Genomic DNA, 27,644 nt, shown 5'->3' with positions numbered 1-27,644 from the left:
TGGAATCTTTGACAATTTTTAGGGCCTTCCTCTGACATCGCCTGGTATAGAGATCCTGGATGGCAGGACACTAATATGATACATGTTGCACCAATTGGACAACTTAACATGAGCATCGTTATATGATTCACTCTAAGTATACACACTACAGTATAAGACATTTTCACATAAGACTCCCATACCATGGAGCAAATTATGAGTCATATACTCTACCAACTGTGGCTTTCTGAGGGTGGGGGGGAAGAGGAATAGCTCTCAAGCACTGTATTGTGTTTGAAGAGGACAGATGAGAAAATGTGGAAATGTTCTGTCAAAAAACGGCTGTTTGTCAGTGAGGTATGGGTCTGCAACGCGTCACCAACCGCTAATAGAATTGCTTCTGACCTTTCCAGAGTAAGCCATCATAACAAAAGCTCTCTAATGTTACAATCCTAAGGCAATGATTAGTCATTGTTATAAATAGATAACCCCAGGAAAGAGGTAGGAGCCAAAAGCACTGGAGGAGAATCTGGCCACCTGAAAACGTAGTGGGAGCACTGCTGTTAAAAAAATATATACTGAATATAGTATACTATACTTCGGGCTCCTCTCTACACTGAATTTAAATAGATCTACATTACAAAAATATACAGTAATTTCTACTACAAATGTGTGGAGCTTGTATGTGGAAACCAATTTGCAGTAGCCAGCTAGGAACTGGGATGTTCAATAATGCTTTTATACTACAGTAATCAGGCATATAATCAGGAATGTGATTGTAATAAAAAAGAAAATCATGGGTAGAAAGGCTATCGGTCAACTTTGATTGTTAGATACAGGTGTGCGAAACAGCAGTGCGGATTTTCTAAGGTCAAACGATCAGGAATTCCAGATCAGTCAGGAACATCAGTAAGTAAAAGCCCATCTCTCAGTAGTTCTTAAGGCAGAAGAAAAGTGGTGTACTTAGTCCTTACAAGGTCCTGCCTGTGTAGCAGTGCTGGATAGTGGTTGGCCCTAACACTGGCCCTAATCTATCACTCTTGCACTTAAAAAGTGGAGCTTGTAAAACACAAAGACCTTTCCAAACCATCGTCATGAATAATGCAGAGTAGACACAACCACTCAATGGTTTCTCACAAGAGGACGACATTTAGTGATAAAGGTACAAAAGACCTGCAGTTTTAATTAAAACCTTGACAAAGTAGGGCAAGCTTAATATAGGCCTTTTGAAGGGCTACAACTCCTCTGGCTTACAGTAGCTCCACAATGACACACATGTTCAATGTGTATGATTAAATAAGATTCTGATTTGCATTCATTATACACATTTGTAGCTTATGCAACTGCATGTCCCTTAAAGAGATTTTCCATTACTTTTGAAAGTAGCATTCACGAGTCAAAAGTGGTCCCTGAAAAGGGTGTACTACGTCATGTGCAGATATGGGCACCATGACATTATTGCTCGCTCTGCTGTCTGCACTGAGCCGTTGGGCCCACCTGCAACCTTATTGGATAACACTAGGCAGGCCTCAAATGCGAGGGGCTGAAGTTCAGTGGCTAGAACTCTAAATTGATAGGAGGCTGGCCCCCGTGGGGGGAAATGTAGGGAAAATCGCACTGCACGGCTTCAAGAAAACAGTCGCTTTCAAACTAGGGATTTTGTTGCTAATTGGTGTAAAACAGTAATTCTGCTCATAGATTTTTCATGTATGAAATGCACAGACACATCGAGCCCAAAACGAGAGTTTAAAAAAATACTTCCTTAGTCGCCAAAGTACCGGAGCATGTCTTTAAAATGGTTGTGCAGCAATAGGCCCATTACAAGCATTTTCATCCAAAACAAAAATGAACTCATGGCATTTGTAGATTCACATATGTTTACGATTATGAAAAGTAATGAGACACAATTTAAAATACTGATAGCTAGTTTGTGAAGAGAAAATGTGTTGCTGATTCATTCAACTGCAAGATTCACATCAGATATTGTGATCGTGTAAAATGCGTCATTAGCTAATGTCTCAGTCTCCATACTGTCTCTAAGTACACATACTGTAAACATGGTACATCGTATGGACATTAACCATAGCTAATAACCCAATCTCATGGAAGTATTAATATATGAAATGTGAGAAAAATGTTTACAAAGCTTGAAATAGGGGCGGCAGGTAGCCTAGTGGTTAGAACATTGGGCCAGTAACCGAAAGGTTGCTAGATTAAATCCCCGAGCTGACAAGGTAAAAATCTGCCGTTCTGCCACTGAACAAGGCAGTTAACCCACTTTTCATAGGCTGTCATTGTAAATAAGAAATTGTTCTTAACTGACTTGCCTAGTTAAATAAAAGTAAAATATATTTTTTAAATAGAAGAAATGATAATGATAATGATGATAATTCAAAACCAGTGGTGGTCAAATTCAGTTTTCACCAAGGAAAAAGACTGAACAGAGAAGGGAACATACAGTGTCTTTGAGGCTTTACAAATAGTAGTTCATCTTTATTAATATATTTATTAATATACTTTATTAATATATTTTCATAAAACAAATTTGAGACTGTATCAAAAAATCTGTAAAAACATTAGATTTTTTCAACCATTGTTCCTTATGGTGACATGTTTTCATCCCACATCGTATTCTTTACAGGATGCAATATTTTCAGTGATGGAAAAGTCAAAAAATGTATCTCCCTTCCCCCACAAACTATTAAAGTTGTTTTTGTTTTATGAAAGCGTGATCATAAATCTAGACAAACAAAATATAAAATGATTTCCACCCACCCTCCCAAACCAACTCTACTGATAAAACAGTAACATTTTGGAGATCTTCAGTTTCATAGGCACACCATTATGTACATATACTTTGTCCCCATGCCTTGTCTCAACTGATAATGACAAAGGCAGGCAGAACACTAACGATACAGTGCAGCAGCATAGAGGCAGAGGGCAGGGATATTACAGTTCGTTCCCCCTCAATTTTCTTATTTCATTTACTTAATGGTTAGTCTCTCATTGTGATTAAAGAGACCGGGGGTGGGGGGGGGGGGGGGGGTGTAATACTACAAAGCAGGATCAATGAGTTAGCCAACTAACATATTCTGAAATAACTTATTTTTTGGAAAGATAAGCTTGAAATGGGCATGGTCTAAATGACTCAACAACCAAAAACACATGTCTATGTTTAGCTTTCTTAATGAACCAGAAAATCTATATAATATATATATATTTTTTTTTAAATCAAAGTCAGCTACCCTACTCATTCATCCTGCTTTGTAGTATACCTCTCTGGTCCAAGGGAGAACTGGTCCCCAAAACTTGCATCAACAACAGCAACAAACAGTTGATCAATCTAGTAGCCTAATTCTTTACTTCCGTCAGTTCTCTCTGTTATCTAGTCACAGAATCTCAGCATTATGGGCCCAAACCAGCCATGCTTTGCTTTGTCACTACCTTGGCAACCCCGCAATAATCAAAGTCAGCTAGCCTACTCTCCGTTTCAGGGACGAGATCAGCGGCACGTTAATACACTGAATATAATGTAATTATTACTCCTGTTTTGTAATCCCATTACATTAAGAACAAGTGTGGGTCACTCACTATGAGTCTATGGTTTACTTGTTGATCAAGTACCTGTATAGCAGAGAATATTTCAGTCACATGATTTGTTAAAGAAAACATTTTTTTTTAATCATGTCCTTTTTAGGCTACCAGTTACAAATGTTTAGTTCTGCAAGACACAACGGGCTAGTTTTACTAGGTGTCTTACACCTGTCATTTTCAAGAGGGGATACAACCTACAAGGAGAAACAAATGGTAACATAAGCTAAGTTTCCATCCAATTGGAGATAGATTTCATGCAAATCAACAACAACAAAATCGGCATTAAGGAAACATGAGCATTTTCACATCGGTGGGGTTTTTCCACCAAACGAACTTGTTGAGGATAAAAGTCAGTGCGTGATGTAGAAAGTGCACACAAAATGTACTTTTTCGCTTAAGTTCAATGTGTTTCCATCGTATTTTGAACTCCACCAAACATTTTGTCCCGAAAACTGTTAAATAGCATACGTACCTTGGTACAGTATGCGTACAGATACAATGCTGGTATGCTGTGCGGGTTGGATAGTCTACATTATGGGATTATTATGGAGAAGAGCAAGAATATTTTTGTCAAATGGCAGTCAAGCATTGATCATCATTGTCATCAGAATAAGACCCTCAATATTTATTAGAAAAGAGCATCAAGATCACCATGCACTTTCACCATCCTGTGAAGTTCGTCAGAAATTATTTAATCTGTAGCCTAATAAACTGCATGGAGGACCACACACACCATATCATTGTGTGACTCCAAGTTAACTTTGATATGATTTATAAAATTGTACCGAAACTACCTGTTTCGATCACAGCTGCCATTTTTTTATTTTATTTATACAGATTGACTTTACTCTGAGAAAATCTGTGGGTGGAAACGTGGCTAGAGATGAAGAGAATAATATAAATGTACGATTATGATGTAAATAAAACATGGTTTTAGTTTGCCTTTTTGTCTTAAACTCCCTTCTAAAAATAACAGCTGCAGAATCTTAGTAGATCTAGCCCAAAGAAAGATAAAAGCAATACACTGTAATTTGTATAAAGATTCACTTTGTGAATGACAGCCTCCTAGTCTGTTGTCATGGTGACATTTGAACCAAAGGCCTCTGCAGCCTCCAGTCTCTTCCGCATTTTCATTATTTTCTATACAATAGAAACAGTAAATCTTCAAAGATAAAAATGATTATTCTTGGCAAGAACAGATTTAAAAATAAGATTATTAAGCAAGAGTCGAAAGCACAACTATGATGGACAACAAAAGAAAGAGTGCTGGAGTTTCAAATTGTCTCTGTACAGTTTTCCTGTGCCAGTAGTAGACGTATACAGGTGTGGTCGCCTACTCCGTCCATGTCGAAGCCATCTTAATCTGCAGTACGTGTGTAAAATCCCTACGTAAATTGTTTTCATACAAACAACTGCTCTCATCCATCCCAAAGCCCAGGCTTTTGAGAGCGTTACGGAGGAACGTAGGGAGGTGGCGACCTGTATGATGTCATGTTCTTGGGGCGGGACCCTTTCCCCTCAATGGGGACAGTGAAGGGTGGAGGGGGCTGATAGGGGGGTGCATTGGGGTCCTCATCCTGGTAGATGGAGTACTCCAGGAGATCCTGGTTAAGCAGGGTACTGTGAGGGCCAGCCATGTTGGGGTACTCCGGAGGGGGCAGTGGCGGCTTCTCCTCCTGCAGGATTAGGGGAATACTAGAGGACGGGGGGGACTTGGAGTCGTCTAGCTCATCTGCAAAGATAATGGGCACCCCTTTCTTGATAAAGGTGGCCTGCTCCTCAATGCTCATCTTGCCCTTGCGCTTCTTGCGGTAGCAGACCATTGCGATGACGCCGGCGATCAGCAGTAGTGCCGCCACCACCACAGCCGGGATAACCGTGTGCAGGTAGACATCGTCACTGGTGCTACGACCCGTGCCAGGCGAAGGAGTGGCTGGAGGGGGAACAGGGATAATCACCTCTCCTGGGGGCACAAACGTGTAGGCATGGCACTTGTTGGTGCCGCGAACGGAGATATTGATGGGTTTGAAGTCTGGCTCCATGGCATTGGAGAAGGCCAGAGTTGGCCTGCCCTGGGGGTCTGAGATCTTTCTGCTGAGGACGGTGATCTGGTCCTTGGGACAGGGGCTCTGCTGGAGGCTGTTGTTGGTCCACTCCACCACAATGGAGCCCTTAGTGATGCTCCGCAGGGTCAATGTGCTGGTGTTCCGGTCACCCAGTGCATACGCCAACTTCTTAGTAAGGAGGATCTTCTTGTGGACGTCGTTGGTCAGTGTATTGGGTTCGCCGTAGAAACGGGCAGCAAAAACGACAGAGGGTTTGTCGTTGACTGACAAACGGTTGACATGGACCTCAAAGGCGTCTATGGTGCTCATGCCTGCCTTGTCGGTGGCCAGCATGAAGTACTCATGTTTGCCCATGTGTTCTTTCTCTGGGAGACCGTAAAGGAGCTGGATGGTGCTGTTGAACTGGATCCAGGAGGTCTCGCTCACCGCCTCGTTGTGGTTCTTCCTCAGAGTCAGGCGCAGCTTGTCTGTGGTGCCGTCCTCTTTGTCGAAGAAGGTATCTGGAGGAATCTTCACCTCAAAGTAGGTCCCGACCCAGGCGTTCACCTCGTCGATGGGATTGCGTAGCTGGGGCTTCTCGTTGTTGTAGTCAGGAACCAGAGACAGATGGGTGGTGCGTCTCGGTGGCTTAGTCGTGGTTGTAAGTTCCTTAGGCGCTGGAGTGGAGATCTTGGGCTTCTTGGTTTTCTTGGTGGTGGAAGTCTTGGGCCTTCTAGTGGTGCTTGGTGGGGTGGGCAGAGCAGTAGCCTCTGGAATAGCAGGCTGGGTCATAGTAGGCTGTATAAGGATGGTGCTGGTGGTGCCCAGGATCCTAGTGGGCTGAGGAACCCCTATAGTAGGAGTGTGGGCTATCTGATCTCTTAGCCTGATAGTGGGCTTCACCGGCAAGGGCAAGGGGCCACGGACAGGGGGGACAGAGCTGTCAGTGGCTAGGGAGATGGAAGGGGATGTGGGGGTGGGAATGATACGAGTAGGGGGCTCGGGATGAGTGGTTGGGGGGAGAAGGGAGGGCACAGGAGTGGGGGTGTTTCCCAGCTGCCTCCTGAGCCGTTTCACCAAGTGGGGCTTCTTGTTGACGATGTGCCAGCCCACCACTGGGTAGCCTAACTTGGACGACATGGACCCGTCTTTGGCAGGTGATTGGACGCTGTTGATATTCGGAATGTTGGACTGGTCAAGGGCACAGCCAAGCTTCCACGACAACAGGGCCCCATTCTCCACCACCTTTTTGGCATTTCCAGGCCCGGCCATGAAGGCGGACATGTCGAACAGGCGGTTGTTGACGACGGGGACCACCTTCATGTGCTCCAGAGGGACACCGGAAAACTTCTTCATGCTGGCCAGCAGGCCTACCCTCTGCTGGGCGTCCATCTTGGTGAGGTCAGCATCCAAGATGATGGTGAGGACAGTGACGGGCTCCTCGTTGCCGCAGATGAAGGACTGGAGGTTGTTGCTCTCAGCCTGGAGGGCCAACAGGGCCGGCTCAGTGTCGGCTCGCTCTTCTAGGTGCACCTCAATAGAGAAGGCCTCCAGGCTATGGCCACTGTTTATCTCAGAGCGGGAGATATGGTGGACACCTTTGTCCTGCTCCAGGGCTAGGCCTTGTAGGATGCAGCTCCCAGTGTTCCAGTGCAGCCAGGAGGGTAAGCTGTCCTTTCCCACCTCAGTTAACTGCAATAGGAGAGAAGAAAGCTTTAGACATGGGGGAAAGTTATGGCTCATAGATAAAACTCTGAAAAGAGAGGGTGTTTCACACAAAAGGCAGATTCTGCCAATAAAAACTTACCCAACTGTACAGTAATCTTAAGGGTATTATTATGAAAGGGTTTATCATACAGCCCTGAAGATGGAAAACCCAGTCTTACTTTTTCCATTCAATCATTTAATCTGTGTATTGCTGTCTTTTCCAACCTTTTGTTGAAGTGAGCTGGAAGCTCGGCTCAGTTACCACCTATTCACAAAATGACAGCCGCCCGAGTCATACCCCTTCATTTTGAGACATTACGATGTGACAGGATATCATTCCCAATAATACAAGGAGCCAATATTAATCTTATCCCATTCATAAACTCCTTATTGAACAAATTGCACTACAGTAAACCTCAACCAGCAGTGATACAGTGAGAGAGAAAAACACACAGACATAATATTATGCATGGCATTGCAAATATGTAAATATTTGGCTAGTTATTGAGAAGCCTAAGGCTGAAACAAATTGCTGCAACAGAATGATCTGGCCTAGGGTATGTTAAATATCAAACAGAAATATTTGCAGTAAGGTTCAAAATAGCCATACGAGCTGGGAGAAGTAGAAGGGGAAATAGGAAATAATCAAGCGGTTGTGGCTACGTAAAGTTAAGCTTATTGAGCTGGACTACAATGCTTCCCAAAAAGTATTGGTTCTCTCCATTCTCCATCCACACACAGATTGAAGGCCATTTTCTGTTCGGCTGTAATAGTTGTTCCCAATTACAAAGAGATGTTGAGAGCTGGCTCTTATGTGCAAGGTAAACTCCTCAAAGGTATTTCAGCATAAACAGGAAGACTGGAATAAGTACGGTATTGTGATCAAGCAGTTGGGCACAAACAATTACGGAAATGAGGTAGAGGAACATAGAATCAGGGTCTGACATTAACAATGGCCCGTAGTCGGGCCAGTAAATTCTAAGCGCATTTCTGCTTTCCAGTTCAACATTTACCTGCCCTGTCGCAATCTACCATTGAAAACAATTCAGGGCTACATGTGGGAATGTCGTGCTATTTGTATTTGAGATATAGGATGTTCATTCAAGCACCACCATGCTCCCGCGAGCCACAACTTCTCGAGCAGTATTCATTGCCCTTGACAATCAACCGTTCTCTGTCGTGGATGATGTTGGATTTCTCCGACTGGTCGAGCACCTCGAGCCCCGATACACACTACCAAGTAGGCACTATTTTTCAGATGTTGCCCTACCGGAGTTACAAAGTATTGTTGAAACGCACATCCATGAGCTACTTGCTATGGGTGTCACTGCTATTAGATTCACGACTGACATTTGGACCAGCGATGCCAGCCCCATGAGCATGCTGAGTGTGACAGAACAGTTGCATGCTTAAGAATGTGCTGGTTCTCATACCGCTGCTGCCGTTTCAATGGCATTTGAGAACATGTTTGAAACTTGGAAACATGAACACACTCCTAGCTCCATTCGAACAACTGACTCGAGAAATAAGCTCATCAACTGCGTCTGCAGCAGACGTGATACCCTCTGTCATGGCATTGAAACGCCTGCTCAACAAAACTGCCGACGCAGACCATGGGGTTAACTTGGTAAAGTACTCTACTAGAGGCTGTGAACAAGTGAGTCGGTGGCAATCTCTCTGAGTCTCTTTACTGTTTCGACACCATGCTCGATGCTAGGTACAAGAAATGATACTTCGATGCAGACAAGAAACAGGGTTTACGTGAAATGGAAACAGACACAGTGACAGTGAGTACTGAGGAAGAGAGGCCCTACGGATAGACAGAGCTGAAACTTCACGGCTTGACATGTATGATGAAATCCTGGTTGAGAATGAAACAACTGAACAAATGAACAATGAAACAGCAAAGCAAGCAAGTGAATGAATGAAATAGGTTTGATTATGTTTTACTGCTAATGCCAACAAAATAACTTTTTGGTCAGTGTGTGTGTGTGTGTGTGTGTGTGTGTGTGTGTGTGTGTGTGTGTGTGTGTGTGTGTGTGTGTGTGTGTGTGTGTGTGTGTGTGTGTGTGTGTGTGTGTGTGTGTTTCAAATATTTAACTGTACTAGAATGTTTAAGGGCGTTTAAGAACACAATGTTTAAGAATAAAATGTTATATTGGTTATCGGTACTGGGTTTTTTGGCAAGGAAAATATCGGATATTGGTATCGGCCGAAAGTTTCATATCGGTGCATCCCTAATTTTTATATATTTGCTAAAAAATCTAAAAACCTGTTTTTTTCGCTTTGTCATTATGGGGTATTGTGTGTAGATTGATGAGGAAAAACATTTATTTAATACATTTTAGAATAAGGCTGTAGCATAACAAAATGTGGAAAAAGTCAAGGGGTCTGAATACTTTCCGAATGCACTCTATGTTCACGGTATCGCCTCTGGAGAAAACTAAAGATCTTGTTTGTATTTTCAATATGAAGTCCATCAGGACACTTTCAAGGCCCAATGCAATTAAAAAAGAAAAATCCTGATTAAACTATGCTCCTTTCCAATAAATATGGAGGGTCTTATTCTGGTGACATGATGATCAATGCTTGACTGCAGTTTGACAAAGAAAAATATTATCCATAATAATCTCCTCATGTAGACTAGCCTCCCTGCACAGCCTACGTGCATCGTATCTGTGAGCTGTTGGCTAGAGTGCATGTGCCAAGACCAGAGTAGGCGCATTTGCTATTTAACGCAAAAGTTTTTGTAACAAAACTATCAGCAGAGTTGAAAATTCGATGGAAACATTGAACTATACATTTTTATTCGGTACCTGAAAACTTAAACAAAAAGGTGCATTGTGTGCACTACATCATCACATACTGATTTGTATCTTCAGTCAGTTTGGTGGAAACAAAAAATATATATTTTAGAATATTTGCAATAAAATCTGTCGCCAATTGGATGGAAACCCATATCACCCATATCTATTTCCCTTAACTTTCCAAACATTTATACATTTTTTTTCTTCTCTTTCTTTCCATAAAACTTCCTTAACTGAAGAGACAAAATATGTACACTATAAATCCCTAGAGCTACGGTTACACAACCAGACAACAAAAACCCTCAAGAAAGCCATTCAAATCCAGAACCCAGTCAAAACAAAACCATCGAAATCACAGCTCTGTACTCAGGTAAAACCTTTTTTAGCCATAAGCACTCACTGAAATGGAACCGTTAGCCATATTCTCCTCACCTTCCTCCACCTTAACAGCAGAAGCACTAGGTCTACATGCTGCAGGAACTGTCAACAGCTCCTCAACAACCAGAAGTGACAAAACCGAGGGCCTCCCGAGTGGCACATCGGTCTAAGGCACTGCATCGCAGTGCTAGAGGTGTCACTACAGACCTGTGTTCGATCCTGGTCTGTATCACAACCGGCTGTGATCTGGAGTCCGATAGGGCGGCGCACAATTGGCCCAGTGTCGTCCGGGTTAGGGGAGGGTTTGGCCATGGGGACTTTACTTGGCTCTAGCAACTCCTTGTGGTGGGCCGGGTGCCTGCAGGCTGACCTCGGTCGTCAGTTGAACGGTGTTTCCTCCAACACATTGGTGCACCTGGCTTATGGGTTAACCAGGCGGCTGTTAAGAAGTGCGGTTTGGTGGGACATGTTTCGGAGGATGCATGACTTGACCTTCAACCTACCGAGCCCGTTGGGGAGATGCAGCGATGAGACAAGATCGAAACTGGGGAGAAAAAAGGGGTGAAATAAAAAAAAGTGACAAAACCGGTGGATCTAGCTTTTCCGCCAGCTCCTGATTCTCATCACAAGACACAGCTTTGTCACCCCGAAAACCCCAGAGTCAGTCTTCCTGTGAATCCTCACTAATGTTGCAACATGACTGGGAAGAATCTCCTCCCTCCCATAACCATGGGCACCCTCTTAGATATCATCCTGACCAACTTGCCCTCAATACACCTCTGCTCTCTTCAACCAGGATCTCAGCGATCACTGCCTCATTGCCTGCGTCCATAATGGGTCCGCGATCAAACGACAACCCCTCATCACTGTCAAATGCTCCCTAAAACACTTCAACAAGCAGGCCTTTTTAATCACCTTCCTCCACCTTAACAGCAGAAGCACTAGGTCTACATGCTGCAGGAACTGTCAACAGCTCCTCAACAACCAGAAGTGACAAAACCGAGGGCCTCCCGAGTGGCACATCGGTCTAAGGCACTGCATCGCAGTGCTAGAGGTGTCACTACAGACCTGTGTTCGATCCTGGTCTGTATCACAACCGGCTGTGATCTGGAGTCCGATAGGGCGGCGCACAATTGGCCCAGTGTCGTCCGGGTTAGGGGAGGGTTTGGCCATGGGGACTTTACTTGGCTCTAGCAACTCCTTGTGGTGGGCCGGGTGCCTGCAGGCAGCCGGGTCCCCTCGGCTGCCCAGGGCTCCGGGCAGCCGAGCGGAAATGGAGGAAAACTCGCCTCCCTGCGGACCTGGCATCCTTTCACTCCCTCCTCTCTACATTTTCCTCTTCTGTCTCTGCTGCTAAAGCCACTTTCTACCACTCTAAATTCCAAGCATCTGCCTCTAACCCTAGGAAGCTCTTTGCCACCTTCTCCTCCCTCCTGAATCCTCCTCCCCCTCCCCCTCCTCCTCCCTCTCTGCAGACGACTTCGTCAACCATTTTGAAAAGAAGGTCGACGACATCCGATCCTCGTTTGCTAAGTCAAACGACACCGCTGGTTCTGCTCACACTGCCCTACCCTGTGCTTTGACCTCTTTCTCCCCTCTCTCCAGATGAAATCTCGCGTCTTGTGACGGCCGGCCGCCCAACAACCTGCCCGCTTGACCCTATCCCCTCCTCTCTTCTCCAGACGATTTCCGGAGACCTTCTCCCTTACCTCACCTCGCTCATCAACTCATCCTTGACCGCTGGCTACGTCCCTTCCGTCTTCAAGAGAGCGAGAGTTGCACCCCTTCTGAAAAAACCTACACTCGATCCCTCCGATGTCAACAACTACAGACCAGTATCCCTTCTTTCTTTTCTCTCCAAAACTCTTGAACGTGCCGTCCTTGGCCAGCTCTCCTGCTATCTCTCTCAGAATGACCTTCTTGATCCAAATCAGTCAGGTTTCAAGACTAGTCACTCAACTGAGACTGCTCTTCTCTGTATCACGGAGGCGCTCCGCACTGCTAAAGCTAACTCTCTCTCCTCTGCTCTCATCCTTCTAGACCTATCGGCTGCCTTCGATACTGTGAACCATCAGATCCTCCTCTCCACCCTCTCCGAGTTGGGCATCTCCGGCGCGGCCCACGCTTGGATTGCGTCCTACCTGACAGGTCGCTCCTACCAGGTGGCGTGGCGAGAATCTGTCTCCTCACCACGCGCTCTCACCACTGGTGTCCCCCAGGGCTCTGTTCTAGACCCTCTCCTATTCTCGCTATACACCAAGTCACTTGGCTCTGTCATAACCTCACATGGTCTCTCCTATCATTGCTATGCAGACGACACACAATTAATCTTCTCCTTTCCCCCTTCTGATGACCAGGTGGCGAATCGCATCTCTGCATGTCTGGCAGACATATCAGTGTGGATGACGGATCACCACCTCAAGCTGAACCTCGGCAAGACGGAGCTGCTCTTCCTCCCGGGGAAGGACTGCCCGTTCCATGATCTCGCCATCACGGTTGACAACTCCATTGTGTCCTCCTCCCAGAGCGCTAAGAACCTTGGCGTGATCCTGGACAACACCCTGTCGTTCTCAACTAACATCAAGGCGGTGGCCCGTTCCTGTAGGTTCATGCTCTACAACATCCGCAGAGTACGACCCTGCCTCACACAGGAAGCGGCGCAGGTCCTAATCCAGGCACTTGTCATCTCCCGTCTGGATTACTGCAACTCGCTGTTGGCTGGGCTCCCTGCCTGTGCCATCAAACCCCTACAACTCATCCAGAACGCCGCAGCCCGTCTGGTGTTCAACCTTCCCAAGTTCTCTCACGTCACCCCGCTCCTCCGCTCTCTCCACTGGCTTCCAGTTGAAGCTCGCATCCGCTACAAGACCATGGTGCTTGCCTACGGAGCTGTGAGGGGAACGGCACCTCAGTACCTTCAGGCTCTGATCAGGCCCTACACCCAAACAAGGGCACTGCGTTCATCCACCTCTGGCCTGCTCGCCTCCCTACCACTGAGGAAGTACAGTTCCCGCTCAGCCCAGTCAAAACTGTTCGCTGCTCTGGCACCCCAATGGTGGAACAAACTCCCTCACGACGCCAGGACAGCGGAGTCAATCACCACCTTCCGGAGACACCTGAAACCCCACCTCTTCAAGGAATACCTAGGATAAAGCAATCCTTCTGCCCCCCCCCCCTTAAAAGATTTAGATGCACTATTGTAAAGTGGCTGTTCCACTGGATGTCATAAGGTGAATGCACCAATTTGTAAGTCGCTCTGGATAAGAGCGTCTGCTAAATGACTTAAATGTAAATGTAAATGTAAGGATATTGACCTTATCCCGTCAGTAGAGGACGCCTGGTTGCTCTTTAAAATTGCTTTCCTCACCATCTTAAATAAGCATGCCCCATTCAAAAAATGTAGAACTAAGAACAGATATAGCCCTTGATTCACACCAGACTTGACTGCCCTTGACCAGCACAAAAATATCCAGTGGCGTTCTGCATTAGCATCGAATAGTCCCCGCGATATACAACTTTTCAGGGAAGTCAGGAACCAATATACACAGTCAGTTAGGAAAGCTAAGGCTAGCTTTTTCAAACAGAAATGTGCATCCTGGTAGCACTAATTTAAAAAAGATTTGGGACACTGTAAAGTCCATGGAGAATAAGAGCACCTCCTCCCAGCTGCCCTCTGCACTGAGGCTAGGAAACACAGTCACCACCGATAAATCTACGATAATCGATAATTTCAATAAGCATTTTTCTACTGGTGACCATGCTTTCCACCTGGCTACCCCTAGCCCGGCCAACAGCTCTGCACCCTCTGCAGCAACTTGCCCAACCCCCCCCCCCCTCTTCTCCTTCACCCAAATCTAGACAGCTAATGTTTTGAAAGCACTGCAAAATCTGGATCCCTAAAAATCAACTGGGCTCGGCAATCTGGTCCCTCTCTTTCTAAAATGATTCGCCGAAATTGTTGCAACCCCTATTACTAGCCTGTTCGAACTCTCTTTTGTATCATTGGAAAGCTGCCGCGGTCATCCCCCTCTTCAAAGGGGATACACTCTAGACTCAAACTATTATAGACCTATATCCATCCTGCCCTACCTTTCGAAAAACTTCGAAAGCCAAGTTAAGAAACAGATCACCGACCATTTCGAATCCCACCGCACCTTCTCCACTATGCAATCTGGTTTCCGAGATGGTCATGGGTGCACCTCAGCCACGCTCAAGGTCCTAAACGATATAATAACCGCCACCGATAAAAGACAGTACTGTGCAGCCATCTTTATCGACCTGGCCAAGGCTTTCGACTCTGTCAATCACACCATTCTTATCGGCAGACTCAATAGCCTTGGTTTCTCAAATGACTGCCTCGCCTGGTTCACCAACTACTTCTCAGACAGAGTTCAGTGTGTCAAATCGGAGGGCCTTTTGTCCGGACCTCTGGCAGTCTCTATGGGGGTGCCACAGGGTTCAATCCTCGGGCCGACTCTTTTCTCTGTATATATCAATGATGTCGCTCTTGCTGCTGGTGATTCTCTGATCCACCTCTACGCAGATGACACCATTCTGTATACATCTACATTTAGACACTGTGTTAACAAATCTCCAAACGAGCTCCAATGCCATTCGCCTCCTTCCGTGGCCTCCAACTGCTTTTAAATGCAAGTAAAACTAAATGCATGCTCTTCAACCGATTGCTGCCTGCACCCGTCCACCCGACTAGCATCACTACTCTGGACGGTTCTGACTTAGAATATGTGGACAACTACAAATACCTAGGTGTCTGGTTAGACTGAAAACTCTCCTTCCAGACTCACATTAAGCATCTCCAATCCAATTAAATTAAATTAAATCTAGAATCGGCTTCCTATTCCGCAACAAAGCCTCCTTCACTCATGCTGCCAAACATACCCTCGTAAAACTGACTATCCTACCGATCTTTGACTTTGACAATGTCATTTACAAAGTAGACTTCAACACTCTACTCAGGAAAACTGGATGTAGTCTATCACAGTGCCATCCGTTTTGTCACCAAAGCCCCATATAGTACCCACCACTGCGACTTGTATGCTCTCGTTGGCTGGCCCTCGCTACATATTAGTCGCCAAACCCACTGGCTCCAGGTCATCTATAAGTCTTTGCTAGGTAAAGCCCCGCCTTATCTCAGATCACTGGTCACCATATCAACACCCACCCATAACACGCACTCCAGCAGGTATATTTCACTGGTCATCCCCAAAGCCAACACTTCCTTTGGCCGCCTTTCCTTCCAGTGCTCTGCTGCACTGGAATGACTGGAACGAATTGCAAAAATCACTGAAGTTGGACACTTATATCTCCCTCTAACTTTAAGCATCAGCTGTCAGAACAGCTTACCGATCACTGTACCTGTAAACAGCCAATCTGTAAATAGCACACCCAACTACCTCATCCCCATATTGTTATTTATTTTATTGCTCTTTTGCACCCCAGTATCTCTACTTGCAAATCATCATCTGCACATCTATCACTCCAGTGTTAATGCTAAATAGTCATTATTTCGTCTCTATGGCCTATTTATTGCCTTACCCTCCTAATCTTCTACATTTGCACACACTGTACATATATTTCTATATAGTGTTATTTACTGTACATTTGTTTATGTGTAACTCTGTGTTGTTGTTTTTGTCGCACTGCTTTGCTTTATCTTGGCCAGGTCGCAGTTGTAAATGAGAACTTGTTCTCAACTGGCATACCTGGTTAAATAAAGGTGAAATAAAAAATAAATAAATAAAATAGCACACAGAGAAGTGTCAGCTAAATCAAAACCTGATGAACCTCCTCTACTGTGGCAAAGCACATGTCAGCTAATGGAACAAAAGACTCACTGACAAACTGACTTCAACAGATCACTTGGGGAAACCAACTAATTTCTCAGAACACAAATAGAGCCTAGCGTATCAGTGTCACTCAACCCAACAAAGAACGTCTCTCCTATCTTGAGTTGGGCTCTGGGATGGTACAATTGTTGAGAAAGTGAGCTTATGGTTGTGTGGGGGTAAGGATTGAGTGTGTGTGGGTGTATGTGTGTATTCCACAACTGTTGCAAAGGAGTAAAATATGTTAGGGACAATAGAGGATGACCCACAGCTATATACTATAATACAAATCGAGGTGAGGGCGATGGAAATGCATTTGGCAATTGATCTACTTCAATTCGGTAAATGGCACTGAGTGCTCTTTTCAAAGGATGGATCCCAGTCGGTTCAGGGCTATGGGATACAGGGGGTCGAGGGTGGTCTGCCGGGCATTGGGATGACAACCCAACTCGGGATGAGGGCTTTTAGCGGGTGGAATAGTAGGGACCAATTGGAGGTTTACTTAGTAGCAATGCAAATATCATGGTACAGGTATATAGACACTCAATCATCATGTTACTTTTTAATGGTACGTTTACAAACATATACTTTGATAAAAATAATTGAAAGTTGTGTCTCATTATGGTAAGTGGTGAAATAAGTATAGCCAGTTACAATTGTAATGGCCTAGCAGATAATAAGAAAAGACTATCAGTATTTACCTGGCTAAAAAAGAAGGAATATAATATCTATTGTTTACAGGAAACCCATTCAACAGTTTTAGATGAAGTTTTGTGGAAAAAGAACTGGGGGGGCAAAATATATTTCTCCCATGGGCAAAGAAATTCAAAAGGGGTGATGGTTTTAATTAACAATAATTTTGATCCAAATGTGCAACTTGACCAAACAGATCCTCAAGGTAGATGGATTATTTTAAATATGTTATTGGACAATAAACAGATATGGCTTATTAACCTATACGGTCCGAATAATGATGATCCAAGCTTCTTTGAAAATATATATAAGAATTGATCAACTCTACAAGCAACACTAGACTCTATTATTATGGTGGGAGATTTTAATACGGTCTTAAATACCTCTATGGACCGGAAAGGAAATCACACTACAAACTATCACCCTCAGGCACTTAAGGAAATCATGAATGTCATGGAAATATTGGAATTATTGGATATATGGAGACTTAAATACCCTGACCTAGTGAGATATACATGGCGGAGGCTTAATCAAGCTAGTCGTCTTGACTACTTTATTTTGCCATTCTCTCTGGCACCAAAAGTTTAAAAAGTGTTGATAGCGGACAGAATGCGGTCGGATCATCACATAATTGGCATATATTTTACTCTTACAGAAGTTCCACGTGGGCGAGGATATTGGAAATTGAAACAAAGCCTACTAGATGATAAATTGTTTAGAACTAGGACAGAAGAATTTATAACTTACTTTTTCAGACATAACATAGGTACAGCAGATCCCCGTATGGTATGGGACACTTTTAAGTGTACCTTTAGAGGCCATGCAATTCAGTACTCATCTATAAAACAAAAGCAATTTAGATCAAAAGAGTCCATATTAACAGAGGAAATTGAAGGACTAACAGTACAGTTAGATGGCAATAAAAACGGTACCATAGAGGCACAGAATAAGTTAGAGGAAAAACAAAAAGAAATGGAGGAACTTCTTCAAGAAAGATCCAGTGTAATATATTATAAAAATAAAGTGAACTGGATGGAATATGGGTAAAAATGCACCAAATTATTTTTCAATCTTCAATATAGAAATGCTACCAAAAAAAAGTATTAAAACTTGTTACAAATGATGGAGTCACGCATGATTCACCAAATTATATTTTGAAAGAGGAAGTAAAGTACTTTAAGGATATGTTTTCGTTTCAGGCTCCTCCATCTCCAGTAACTGAAACTAATTGTATAGATTTTTTCCCTAATAATAATGTAAAATTAACATCTGCACAGAAAGACTCATGTGAAGGCCAAATTACAGAGGAGGAACTGCTTGATGCAATTGGGGCCTTTAAGGATGGGAAAACTCCAGGGCTGGATGGCATACCAGTGGAAGTACACAAAACTTTTTTTGATATACTCAAAGGACCATTATTAGCATGTTTTAACCAATCTTATATAAATGGTAGATTATCAGACACGCAACAAGAAGGTCTGATATCAGTATTACTGAAACAGCACCCAAGTAGTATATATAAAGATCCAGGCCATTTAAAAAATTGGAGACCTCTTACACTTCAGTGTTGTGATGCAAAAATCCTAGCAAAATGCTTGGCGCATAGAATTAAAAAAGTATTGTCAGATATTATTCATCCTAATCAGACACGTTTTTAACATGGATGATACATTAGAGATAATATAAGACTGGAAACAATAGAATACTGGAACTGGAAACAATAGTACTGGAAACAATAGAATACTATGAAATATCGGGGACATCAGGCCTGGTTTTCATAGCTGATTTCGAAAAGGCTTTTGATAAAGTACGACTGGAATTTATATATAAATGCCTCGAATATTTCAATATTGGGGAATCTCTTATAAAATGGGTTAAAGTTATGTATAGTAACCCTAGGTGTAAAATAGTAAATAATGGCTACATCTCAGAAAGTTTTAAACTATCTAGAGGAGTAAAACAAGATTGTCCACTATCGGCATATCTATTTATTATTGCCATCGAAATGTTAGCTGTTAAGATTAGATCCAACAATAATATTAAGGGATTAGAAATCCGTGGCTTAAAAACGAATGTGTCATTGTACGCTGATGATTCATGTTTTCTTTTAAAACCACAATTAGAGTCTCTCCACGGACTCATAGAGGATCTAGATACTTTTGCTATCCTCTCTGGATTAAAACCAAATTATGATAAGTGTACTATATTACGTATTGGATCACAAAAAAATGCTAATTTTACATTACCATGTAGTTTACCAATTAAATGGTCTGACGTAGATGTGGGACATACTCGGTATACAAATCCCAAAAGAAAGAAATGATCTCACTCCAATAAATTTTTATAGAAAGTTAGCAAAAATAGATAAGATCTTGCTACCATGGAAAGGAAAATACCTGTCTATTTGTGGAAAAATCCCCCTGATTAACTCTTTAGTCATATCACAGTTTAACTATTTGCTTATGGTTTTGCCTACACCTAGTGACCTGCTATTTAAATTATATGAACAAAAAATATTCAATTTTATTTGGAACGGCAAGCCAGATAAAATTAAAAGGGCCTATTCACATAACGAATATGCAGAAATTATTAAATATTAAAGCATTAGACTTCTCACAAAAAAGGCATCAGTCATACAAAAGTTATACTTAAATCTAAGGGTTCTCTAGTAAATTGGTACGAATGTCTCATCCTATGTTCAAGAAGGGCCTTTTTCCTTTATTTAACCATTTATGTTGTTTATCTACTTCCCCGGAGTCAGATGAACTCGTGGATACCATTTTTATGTCTCTGTGTCCAATATGAAGGAAGTTAGAGGTAGTTTCGCGAGCCAATGCTAACTAGCGTTAGCGTGTAGCAACTTCCTTCAAACTGCACGCATGCACATAAAAATGCTATCCACAAGTGCATCGGACTCTGGCGAAATAGATAAAGGGCCTCATTGCCAAAATCCTGAAGAATCCCTATAATCAAACCTTGGCAACCCCTGGACCCGGCTGCTGCCACCTGGGATCAAGTGTGGAAGTGTTACCTAGATAGTGTGTTGCCTACCTGTGTGCTAACACTACACTACCTACTACATAACAATAGCCCCTCTAGTAATGTAATAGAAACGTCTTAGTAATCCTATTTGGTAGTAACATCCTACTCATGAGTGCTTACCTGAACATTACAACTGCCATTCGTCAACCTGGGTGGAATCCTCAACTGGAACCCTTGGCCCACCACCGCTGAAGAGTCTGGGATGCTTACGGGGGCCACCTCTTTGACCACAGCCAGGGATTCTGGGATACCCATGGAAGGTCCCTCTGTGACAGAGGCTGCAGCATTCAAGTCGGAGAGGACAGAGGAGTGCATGGAGGCTTCCAGGTCCACCAACACCATCTCCCCCAGGCCCTCCACTTCCCGTCTCCCAGGTACAGTGCCCTGGACCAGAGCCACCAGGACACCCAGCACCAGGGGGATAGTTCTGCCTGGAGGCCTGGTTCTTCCTACACCTCCACAGTCCCAGCCTCTCTGTTTACAGTGCATAGTGGTAGGCCTATGTGTTCCCCACCTCCTCTCTTAGGACTATTTCAGGCCACATGTACTGGAAGTCAAAGTGATGGAACGATGGTGGGTTGTTATTTCTGGATGTTTAATGTCTTTGTTGATAATTAATGAGGTTTTATTTTGTGTTTCCTTTGTTGTTTTCCTCTATTATCCATGAAGAGTCCGTGGCAGGTAGTTAGTCAGCCATGTTAGTCAGCCACTGCAAAGAAAGAGAATCAACTCGTGTAAGAATCTGATCGTTTTTTAAATTAATAAACTCATCAAGCATTATTTGCCTCCAAAAGACCTCTCATGCTTGTGCGAGCGTGACCTTTTTCAACTGTATAATAACAAAGAAGATTCTCAGCAGATATTCAGGGTTGGGTTTTACAGATTTTTTAGAGAGTGAGAAAGTAACTTTTGCCAACAATATTTCAATGCAATGGCCCATGAAGTGGGGGAATGGATCAATGACAACAAAACAAACGACTGGGGCAAAACTGAGAGCTAAAACATATTTACGAGTATATTTACATATGTACAAGTTTGTTTTTGCCTTTGTCATAGTAGTGATGAACTAGCAATCTAATGGGAGGTCTGACTAAATGAACAAGCAGAATCTAAAACAATAGATTAAGTACAAGCAAGTGCGAAAAAAATACAGAAGACCAAGCAAAAGTAGTATTACGATACTGACTGAGAAAATCGAAACATTTCAAGTGCCATAATCATTTGCTAAGAGGGTATGTTGATCTCCCACTGATCTCCTCTTCGCATGTCATGGAGTTTTTAGAATAGCAGTTCTCGTGAGATGGCAGACAGAGTCAAAGGTCATTTGTCTTGGTTGTAAGTTTTAATTAGGTGCCCTGGGGGTGGGAATTAGAGCCTCGACTGTGCCAACCCCAATCCTGTAGTGCTAAGACAGGCAGCCCAGGGTCGGCCAATCGCCTAGAATCCTAATGCTAAGCAAGCTAGGCTGTGACGTCAGCTCATCAGAACTATAACAGACCATCTTTAGGAGGAACATTTGCATATAAAAGAGCATTTACTTGGCCTATTGGGGAAAAGTATACCTACTCTTTACAACTCTGACAGATGTTATTGCCTGGTTGCTAATTAAAGGAGAAAGTTCAGCACCACAGACATATATATATATATATATATATATATATATATATATATATATATATAGCTTAGATCCAATATTCATTGTCCCTTCATAAAAGGAAACTGATGAGGATTAGGATACAATGCATCTAAGCATTTTCTCCACCCTTTTAAAACACCTGTCAACATCATTCAGTTTCTGTGAAGAAATTAAGAGATCCCTGGTCTGTTGACTCTGCTCCGCCAGCCCGGCCAACGCTGCTCAGAGGCCAAACGCTGTCATCACATTGCTTTCGCTATCAGATGCGATCGATGGCAGAACCTCAACTTAGATGCAAAGGCAGCAAATCATCTAAAATTAGGGTTAAGTGCTTCCAAGGGAGCCTTCACTCATAGTGATTCAGTCTACAGTCAAAGATGAGAGCCGATCATTTGAGCATGGAATGAAAAGTGTAACGTTTTCGTGCTTTTATTCATTCAATATATCATACCTTTAATCTCAGTCGGCCACCATATCTTACTTCTACACTTTTTGATGGATGTATATCTTTACAGAGGTAAGTAGAGATGGATATCTTTACAGAGGTAGGTATAAATGGATATCTTATTTTTATTTTACCCCTTTTTCTTCCCAATTCTGTGATATCCAATTGGTAGTTACAATCTTGTCCCATCGCTGCAACTCCCTTACGGACTCGGGAGGTGAAGCTCGAGAGCCATGCATCCTCCAAAACACGACCCTGCCAAGGCGCACTGCTTCTTGTCACACTGCTCGCTTAAACCGGAAGCCAGTCACACCAATGTGTCGGAGGAGACACCATACAGCTGGAGACCAAAGTCAGCGTGCATGCGCCCGGCCCGCCACAAGGAGTCGCTAGATTGCGATGGGACAAGGACATCACGGCCAGCCAAACGCTCCCCTATCCCGGACGACGCTGGGCCAATTGCTGCAACACAGCCTGGGATCGAACCACTCGGGAGGCCCAGAGATGGATATCTTTACAGAGGTAGGTAGACCATTGCCAGCAGCAAGCACTTTTTTTGCCATAGAATGTTTTTGCCATAGAATGGGATTGTTATGACTAGATCACCAGCTGGGTAAACTGGAAAGTTAAATTAAGCCCCATCCACAGGGTTCCTTTGATCGGCACTGTCCTGCATCTAATCTGCCTTGCTGGATGCAGACACAACACCATCTCAAATGCATGGCTTACTCAAAAATGTACCGCTACAAGGATACATATTTCCCATTTGTTGATGAATTTGTTGATGAAGCATAATTTGAAGCAATTGGCAAGTTCTTAAATCTCTATTAGACTGAGTTGTCAGTCATCTGCTTTTCAACTTGGGAAGATTGTTAACCATTTGTTTGACCAGTAGATGGCTTGTTTTTTTGACCCACTGATGCCTTACTCCTTAACCATGTTGAGACATGCTGAAGTAGGCTACAGATCCCAATCAAACCATCAGAGATGATTCTAGTCTGCACTCTCCTGATACACTCCCCGCATGAGGCTCTCTCCTCTCTTCTGCTAGGAGCCCCTGACTCAGAGCAGTCTGAATAGAAACACAGTTGAGTCATGCTTTCTATAGGTTTCTAAAGCTGCCTCCTTGAAAGAGACAAGGCCAAGCTGGCAAACTGGTAGGGCCTACATTCGAAGAGGCTGTTTAATTCCAAATAAAATGTAAAAAAAACAGGCCTAGGCCTACATTATGGACTGTTTGACTCAATCATCCAATTCACTTCCCTTTACTTAAAATGTAAGAGCACAAGCAAGTAAAACACGCCTGTCATTTTTACATAAATGTGTTTATATTTTGTTTAGCAAATACACCTTGCAATGCTCTACATGCAAAAAGCTCTTTGTGCCACAGTATGCATCAAAGCGAGCGCTCTAGTCACTGTGGCCTAGATTCTATCATGTTCCCATTTCCTGAACATGATTCAATCATGTGTTCAAACCAAGGATTGATTTCAAAGCCCATTTCCTAAACAAGCAAGAAAAGTATTTTATGTGTTGCTGTTCGCGCCATACGTAACTACAGTGCAATAGCAAGGAGGAATAGGATGCAATCAAAACAAACACAAAAGCAGTGAATTTCATAAGGAGTCAGACGTGTTACACCAAATTGTAAAGACTTGAGTAGATTTTAACTCATGTGTCTATTGTGTCTGTCTGTTCTCCTAAAACAAGTGCATCTCTTTTCAGTCGTAGCCTATTTTCAACAGCCATTCCTGAGAACATAGATCATTGACATAGGCCCTAGTTGGAAGCCTCAGTTAGCCAAAATTAGGCCATCTGTTAAACAGCAGGTGCTTTAAATTCAACAAAATGCCAAGGAGCACTTTCACTATAGAGTAACACACATCCTCCAATAATAGGCCTTGATGATATAGGCCTAAGAAAGAACGTCCTCTGGAAGCTTTATACAATTGATACTTTGAAGATTTCAAGTTTGGCAAAGTTGCAATCAGGGAAAGTTGTAATCTTGAGAAGGTTTGTCAGTCGCCTAAATCACAACCAAACTGTGAATATAGATCCTCCCCACTCATACAATAACATAAAACAAAGGGTTCAAACTAAAAACAGCTTTTTTATTTATATAATTTGAATAAGGCCTTGGGGCTGCGCAAATAATTGTGTACGGTAAAGCAAATGTTATTACCACGCCAATGATTTCCTACCTACTGTATATTTGCAGTCAGAATAGTATAGCTCTGTTCATCCCCATATAGACCGCGTCTGCTCCATACAGTTCCTATTAAGGAAGAAGAGTTTACATTAAATGCTATGCTTCATTCCCCTTTACAATTATTTGCCTGTTATTTGACCTGTATAGTGGGGAATAATTTAAAACAATAAAAAATAATTGGGCCTCAAATGCAGTGGCATTAAGAGCAAATTTTATTGACATATCCCACATCCACCAAAGCAGCCATTGGATAACACATGATCTGAATATTACATATTTCCACTAGACAAGTTTACCTTGCAATCTCAGATGACTGGATGTTCCAAATCCCTCTCTAAGAAGTTAACCAATCAGACCCCAACCATTGAACAGCTAGCTAGTTGCAAGTAATTTAGCTAGCTAGTAGTAAGTAGGCTTATCAATGTTGACCTTGACATAGGGGGTATGTAAGCTACCTTAAAAGGGGTGAAAATAAAATCCAAGCAGCAGTGTCATGCGATTCAAATTGTAAGACAATATAGCTAGTTACTTGAGCCGATCAGGCGTGTAAGCATGAATCCAAACGGTTGAAAAACGTTCAACTAAAACGAGAGATTCTACTGGACAAATTAGGGCAAGTCCCTCCCCGTTTCGTTCCATTTGCTTCCGTTTATGAAGCGTTTGGCAACAGAATTACCGTAATGAATACATCCCAGGTCTGAAAGCCAAACGATTAGCTGTAGGGTGAGACAATGTAGCTAACTAGTCCTAAATTAAATATCTAGCTAGCTAAACGAGTCTAGGTCAAATAAATAAAGCCCCCCGGTATGCAAAATATGCGCGCTAAAAAGAAGTAGCTAACGTTACTTAAATAAGTTCATATTCATAAAGCTAGCAATAACCCTATATTCACAGAACTGGCAAACAGCTAACATAGCTAATAAATTAGGTAATGTTGAATAGATTATTTAACATTGAATTCTCGAAATAGTCCAGATACACCAAAATAAAAAGAATCTGTCATTACAAAGGTGGGCCCTGCTTGCCCCGATTCGCGTGGACAATTCGCAAGCTAGACATTGCTAACTAGCTAGCTTCCGTTTTAGACTTCAACGTTATAACGTTAGCTAGCTAAACACTTGCAAAACGTCAATCGCAACGCAACCTTTTATCAGTGAAAATGCATTTCCGAACATGAACGGATTGTTTTTGGTAGCAAATATGTCATAAATGATGTGTAATAAAGGATTTGGAAATGATTCCAAGCAGACAACAGCGCTCGAGCGAGAGATGCACCTGTTATACGCAGAAAACGGCTCGCGCTTTTAGCCAGCTAGTCGTGTGCTCGACCTAGGTAGGGCTCAAGCTACACTAAAACCCTATCTTGCCCAAAGTAGTTAGCTAACTAGGTTAGTTATGAAATCCATGTAGACAATCGATTCAATGCAAAATACGAACGTGTGGCCTATTTTCTCCCGTGTCCATCCATTATTTGAAGATGTTGACGAGAAACGAAGTATGACCACTGTTGTTAACCTTCCGCTGAGAAGATGCAGTCTAATCGAGGAGTGTGCTCGCTAAGTTAGTCTTTAGAATGGATGGTAATGAAAGAGACTAATAATTTAGGAAATAACGTTAAATATGACACTGCTGAATGATACAACTGATTCATTTTGTGAAATAGCTACCTATAATATTGAGATGCAGAAGATGAAACCCCAAACTGACCTTGTTATTTTTGGTAAGACATTCCTCTTTTCTCCCTTTCACTTTCTCCTCTGTATGAAAATAAAACCAACTCAAAAGCCTACATATCCATCGTTTAAACGTATTGGGTGTCACAAGAAATAAAGACAAATTGGTTGGTCAAACCTGAAAAGTCACCGCTACCCTGCTTAGTTTTCAAGGTATTTTTAGACATCGTAGCATAGTCAGCTGAAAAGGTTACCACTGTGCAAGTCTCCTCCCCCACTGCTGCTCTGCTCTCCCATCATTTTCGGATCTTCAGGTTGTGGCCATCATTGTTCTGCCTGTAGATGACTCCTCCCCTTGTCAGATTCGCACCCTCATTTGTTTTTGACAGGGCCCAGGTAAAATGGGCCATAAATGCATCTACACTGAACAAAAATATAAACGCAACATGTGAAGCGTTAGTCCCATGTTTCATGAGCTGAAGTTAAAGATCCCAGAAATGTTCCATACACACAAGAAGCGTATTTCTCTCACATTTTGTGCACACATTTGTTTACATCCCTGTTAGTGAGCATTTTTCCTTTGCCCAAATAATCCATTAGGGCTGACAGGTGTGACATATCAAGAAGATGAATTAAACAGCATGATCATTACATAGGTGCACCTTGTGCTGGGGACAATAAAAGGCCACTCTAAAATGTGCAGTTTTGTCACAACACAATGCCACAGATGTCTCAAGTTTCGAGGGAGCATGGATGCTTCCTGCAGGACTGTCCACCAGAGCTGTTACAAGAGAATTGAATATTAATGTCTGTACCATAAGCCGCCTCAAATGTAATTTTTGAGAATTTTGGCAGTACGTCCAACCGGCCTCACAAACGCAGACCACGTGTAATCACGCCATCGCAGGACCTCCACATCCGGCTTCTTCACCTTCGGGATCGTCTGATGAAACTGTTTATACAACCAAAAAATGTCTGCACAAACTGTCAGAAACCGTCTCAGGGAAGCTCATGTGTGTGCTCGTCGTCCTTTACCAGGGTCTTGACCTGACTGCAGTTCGGCGTCATAACCGCCTTCAGTGGGAAAATGCTTACCTTCGATGGCCACTGGCACTCTGGAGAAGTGTGTTCTTCACGGATGAATCCTGGTTTCAACTGTACAGGCCAGATGGCAAATAGTGTGTGTGGGTGAGCGGTTTGCTGATTTCAACGTTATGAACAGACATTTCAACGTTACTCGCCGGACATTTCACCTATTGAGAATGTTTGGGATGCTCTGGATAGTGCACCACAGAGTGTTCCAGTTACAGCCAATATCCAGCAACTTCGCATAGCCTTTGAAGAGGAGTGGGACAACATTCCACAGGCCACAATCAACAACCTGATCAACTCTATGCGAAGGAGATGTGTTGTGCTGCTTGAGGAAAATGGTGGTCCCACCAGATACTGACTGGTTTTCTGATCCGCCATGCCCCTACCTTATTTAAAAAGGTGTCTGTGACCAACAGATGCATATCTGTATTCCCATTCATGTGAAATCCATAGATTAGTGCCTAATTCATTTATTTCAATTGACTAATTTCCTTATAT

At 43.1% G+C, this 27,644-nt stretch overlaps 1 protein-coding gene across 12 annotated transcripts; it reads right to left on the bottom strand.

Annotated features, from left to right (window-relative positions):
• Positions 1–3,008: 3,008 nt before the first annotated feature.
• On the bottom strand, positions 3,009–26,409 carry LOC129830462 (dystroglycan 1-like). 12 transcript variants are annotated; one of them, XM_055893054.1, is made up of 4 exons: positions 26,089–26,394; positions 24,374–24,447; positions 20,212–20,800; positions 3,009–7,310 (listed from the first exon to the last, which is right to left on the bottom strand). In XM_055893054.1, exons 3-4 carry the CDS (start codon positions 20,578–20,580, stop codon positions 5,025–5,027), a joined length of 2,655 nt encoding a protein of 884 aa, XP_055749029.1. In that variant the 5' UTR covers positions 20,581–20,800; positions 24,374–24,447; positions 26,089–26,394; the 3' UTR covers positions 3,009–5,024. The 12 variants fall into 12 exon arrangements, with proteins under 12 accessions (XP_055749029.1, XP_055749030.1, XP_055749037.1 ...); XM_055893055.1 differs by having other exon boundaries at positions 24,378–24,447; XM_055893062.1 differs by having other exon boundaries at positions 26,309–26,382.
• Positions 26,410–27,644: the final 1,235 nt, after the last annotated feature.

This window comes from Salvelinus fontinalis, chromosome 31 (genome assembly GCF_029448725.1).
Source record: "Salvelinus fontinalis isolate EN_2023a chromosome 31, ASM2944872v1, whole genome shotgun sequence".
Taxonomy (NCBI): domain Eukaryota; kingdom Metazoa; phylum Chordata; class Actinopteri; order Salmoniformes; family Salmonidae; genus Salvelinus; species Salvelinus fontinalis.
This window is presented reverse-complemented; position numbering and strand designations above follow the sequence as displayed.

What these genes read in the sequence shown, in the direction of transcription:
- LOC129830462 (XM_055893064.1), bottom strand. Translation starts at nt 20,580, where the DNA reads ATGCACTGTAAACAGAGAGGCTGGGACTGTGGAGGTGTAGGAAGAACC. An exon ending in ATGGCAGTTGTAATGTTCAG is followed by an intron (nt 7,311 to 20,211) that starts GTAAGCACTCAT and finishes CTCCTATTGCAG; the next exon opens with TTAACTGAGGTGGGAAAGGA.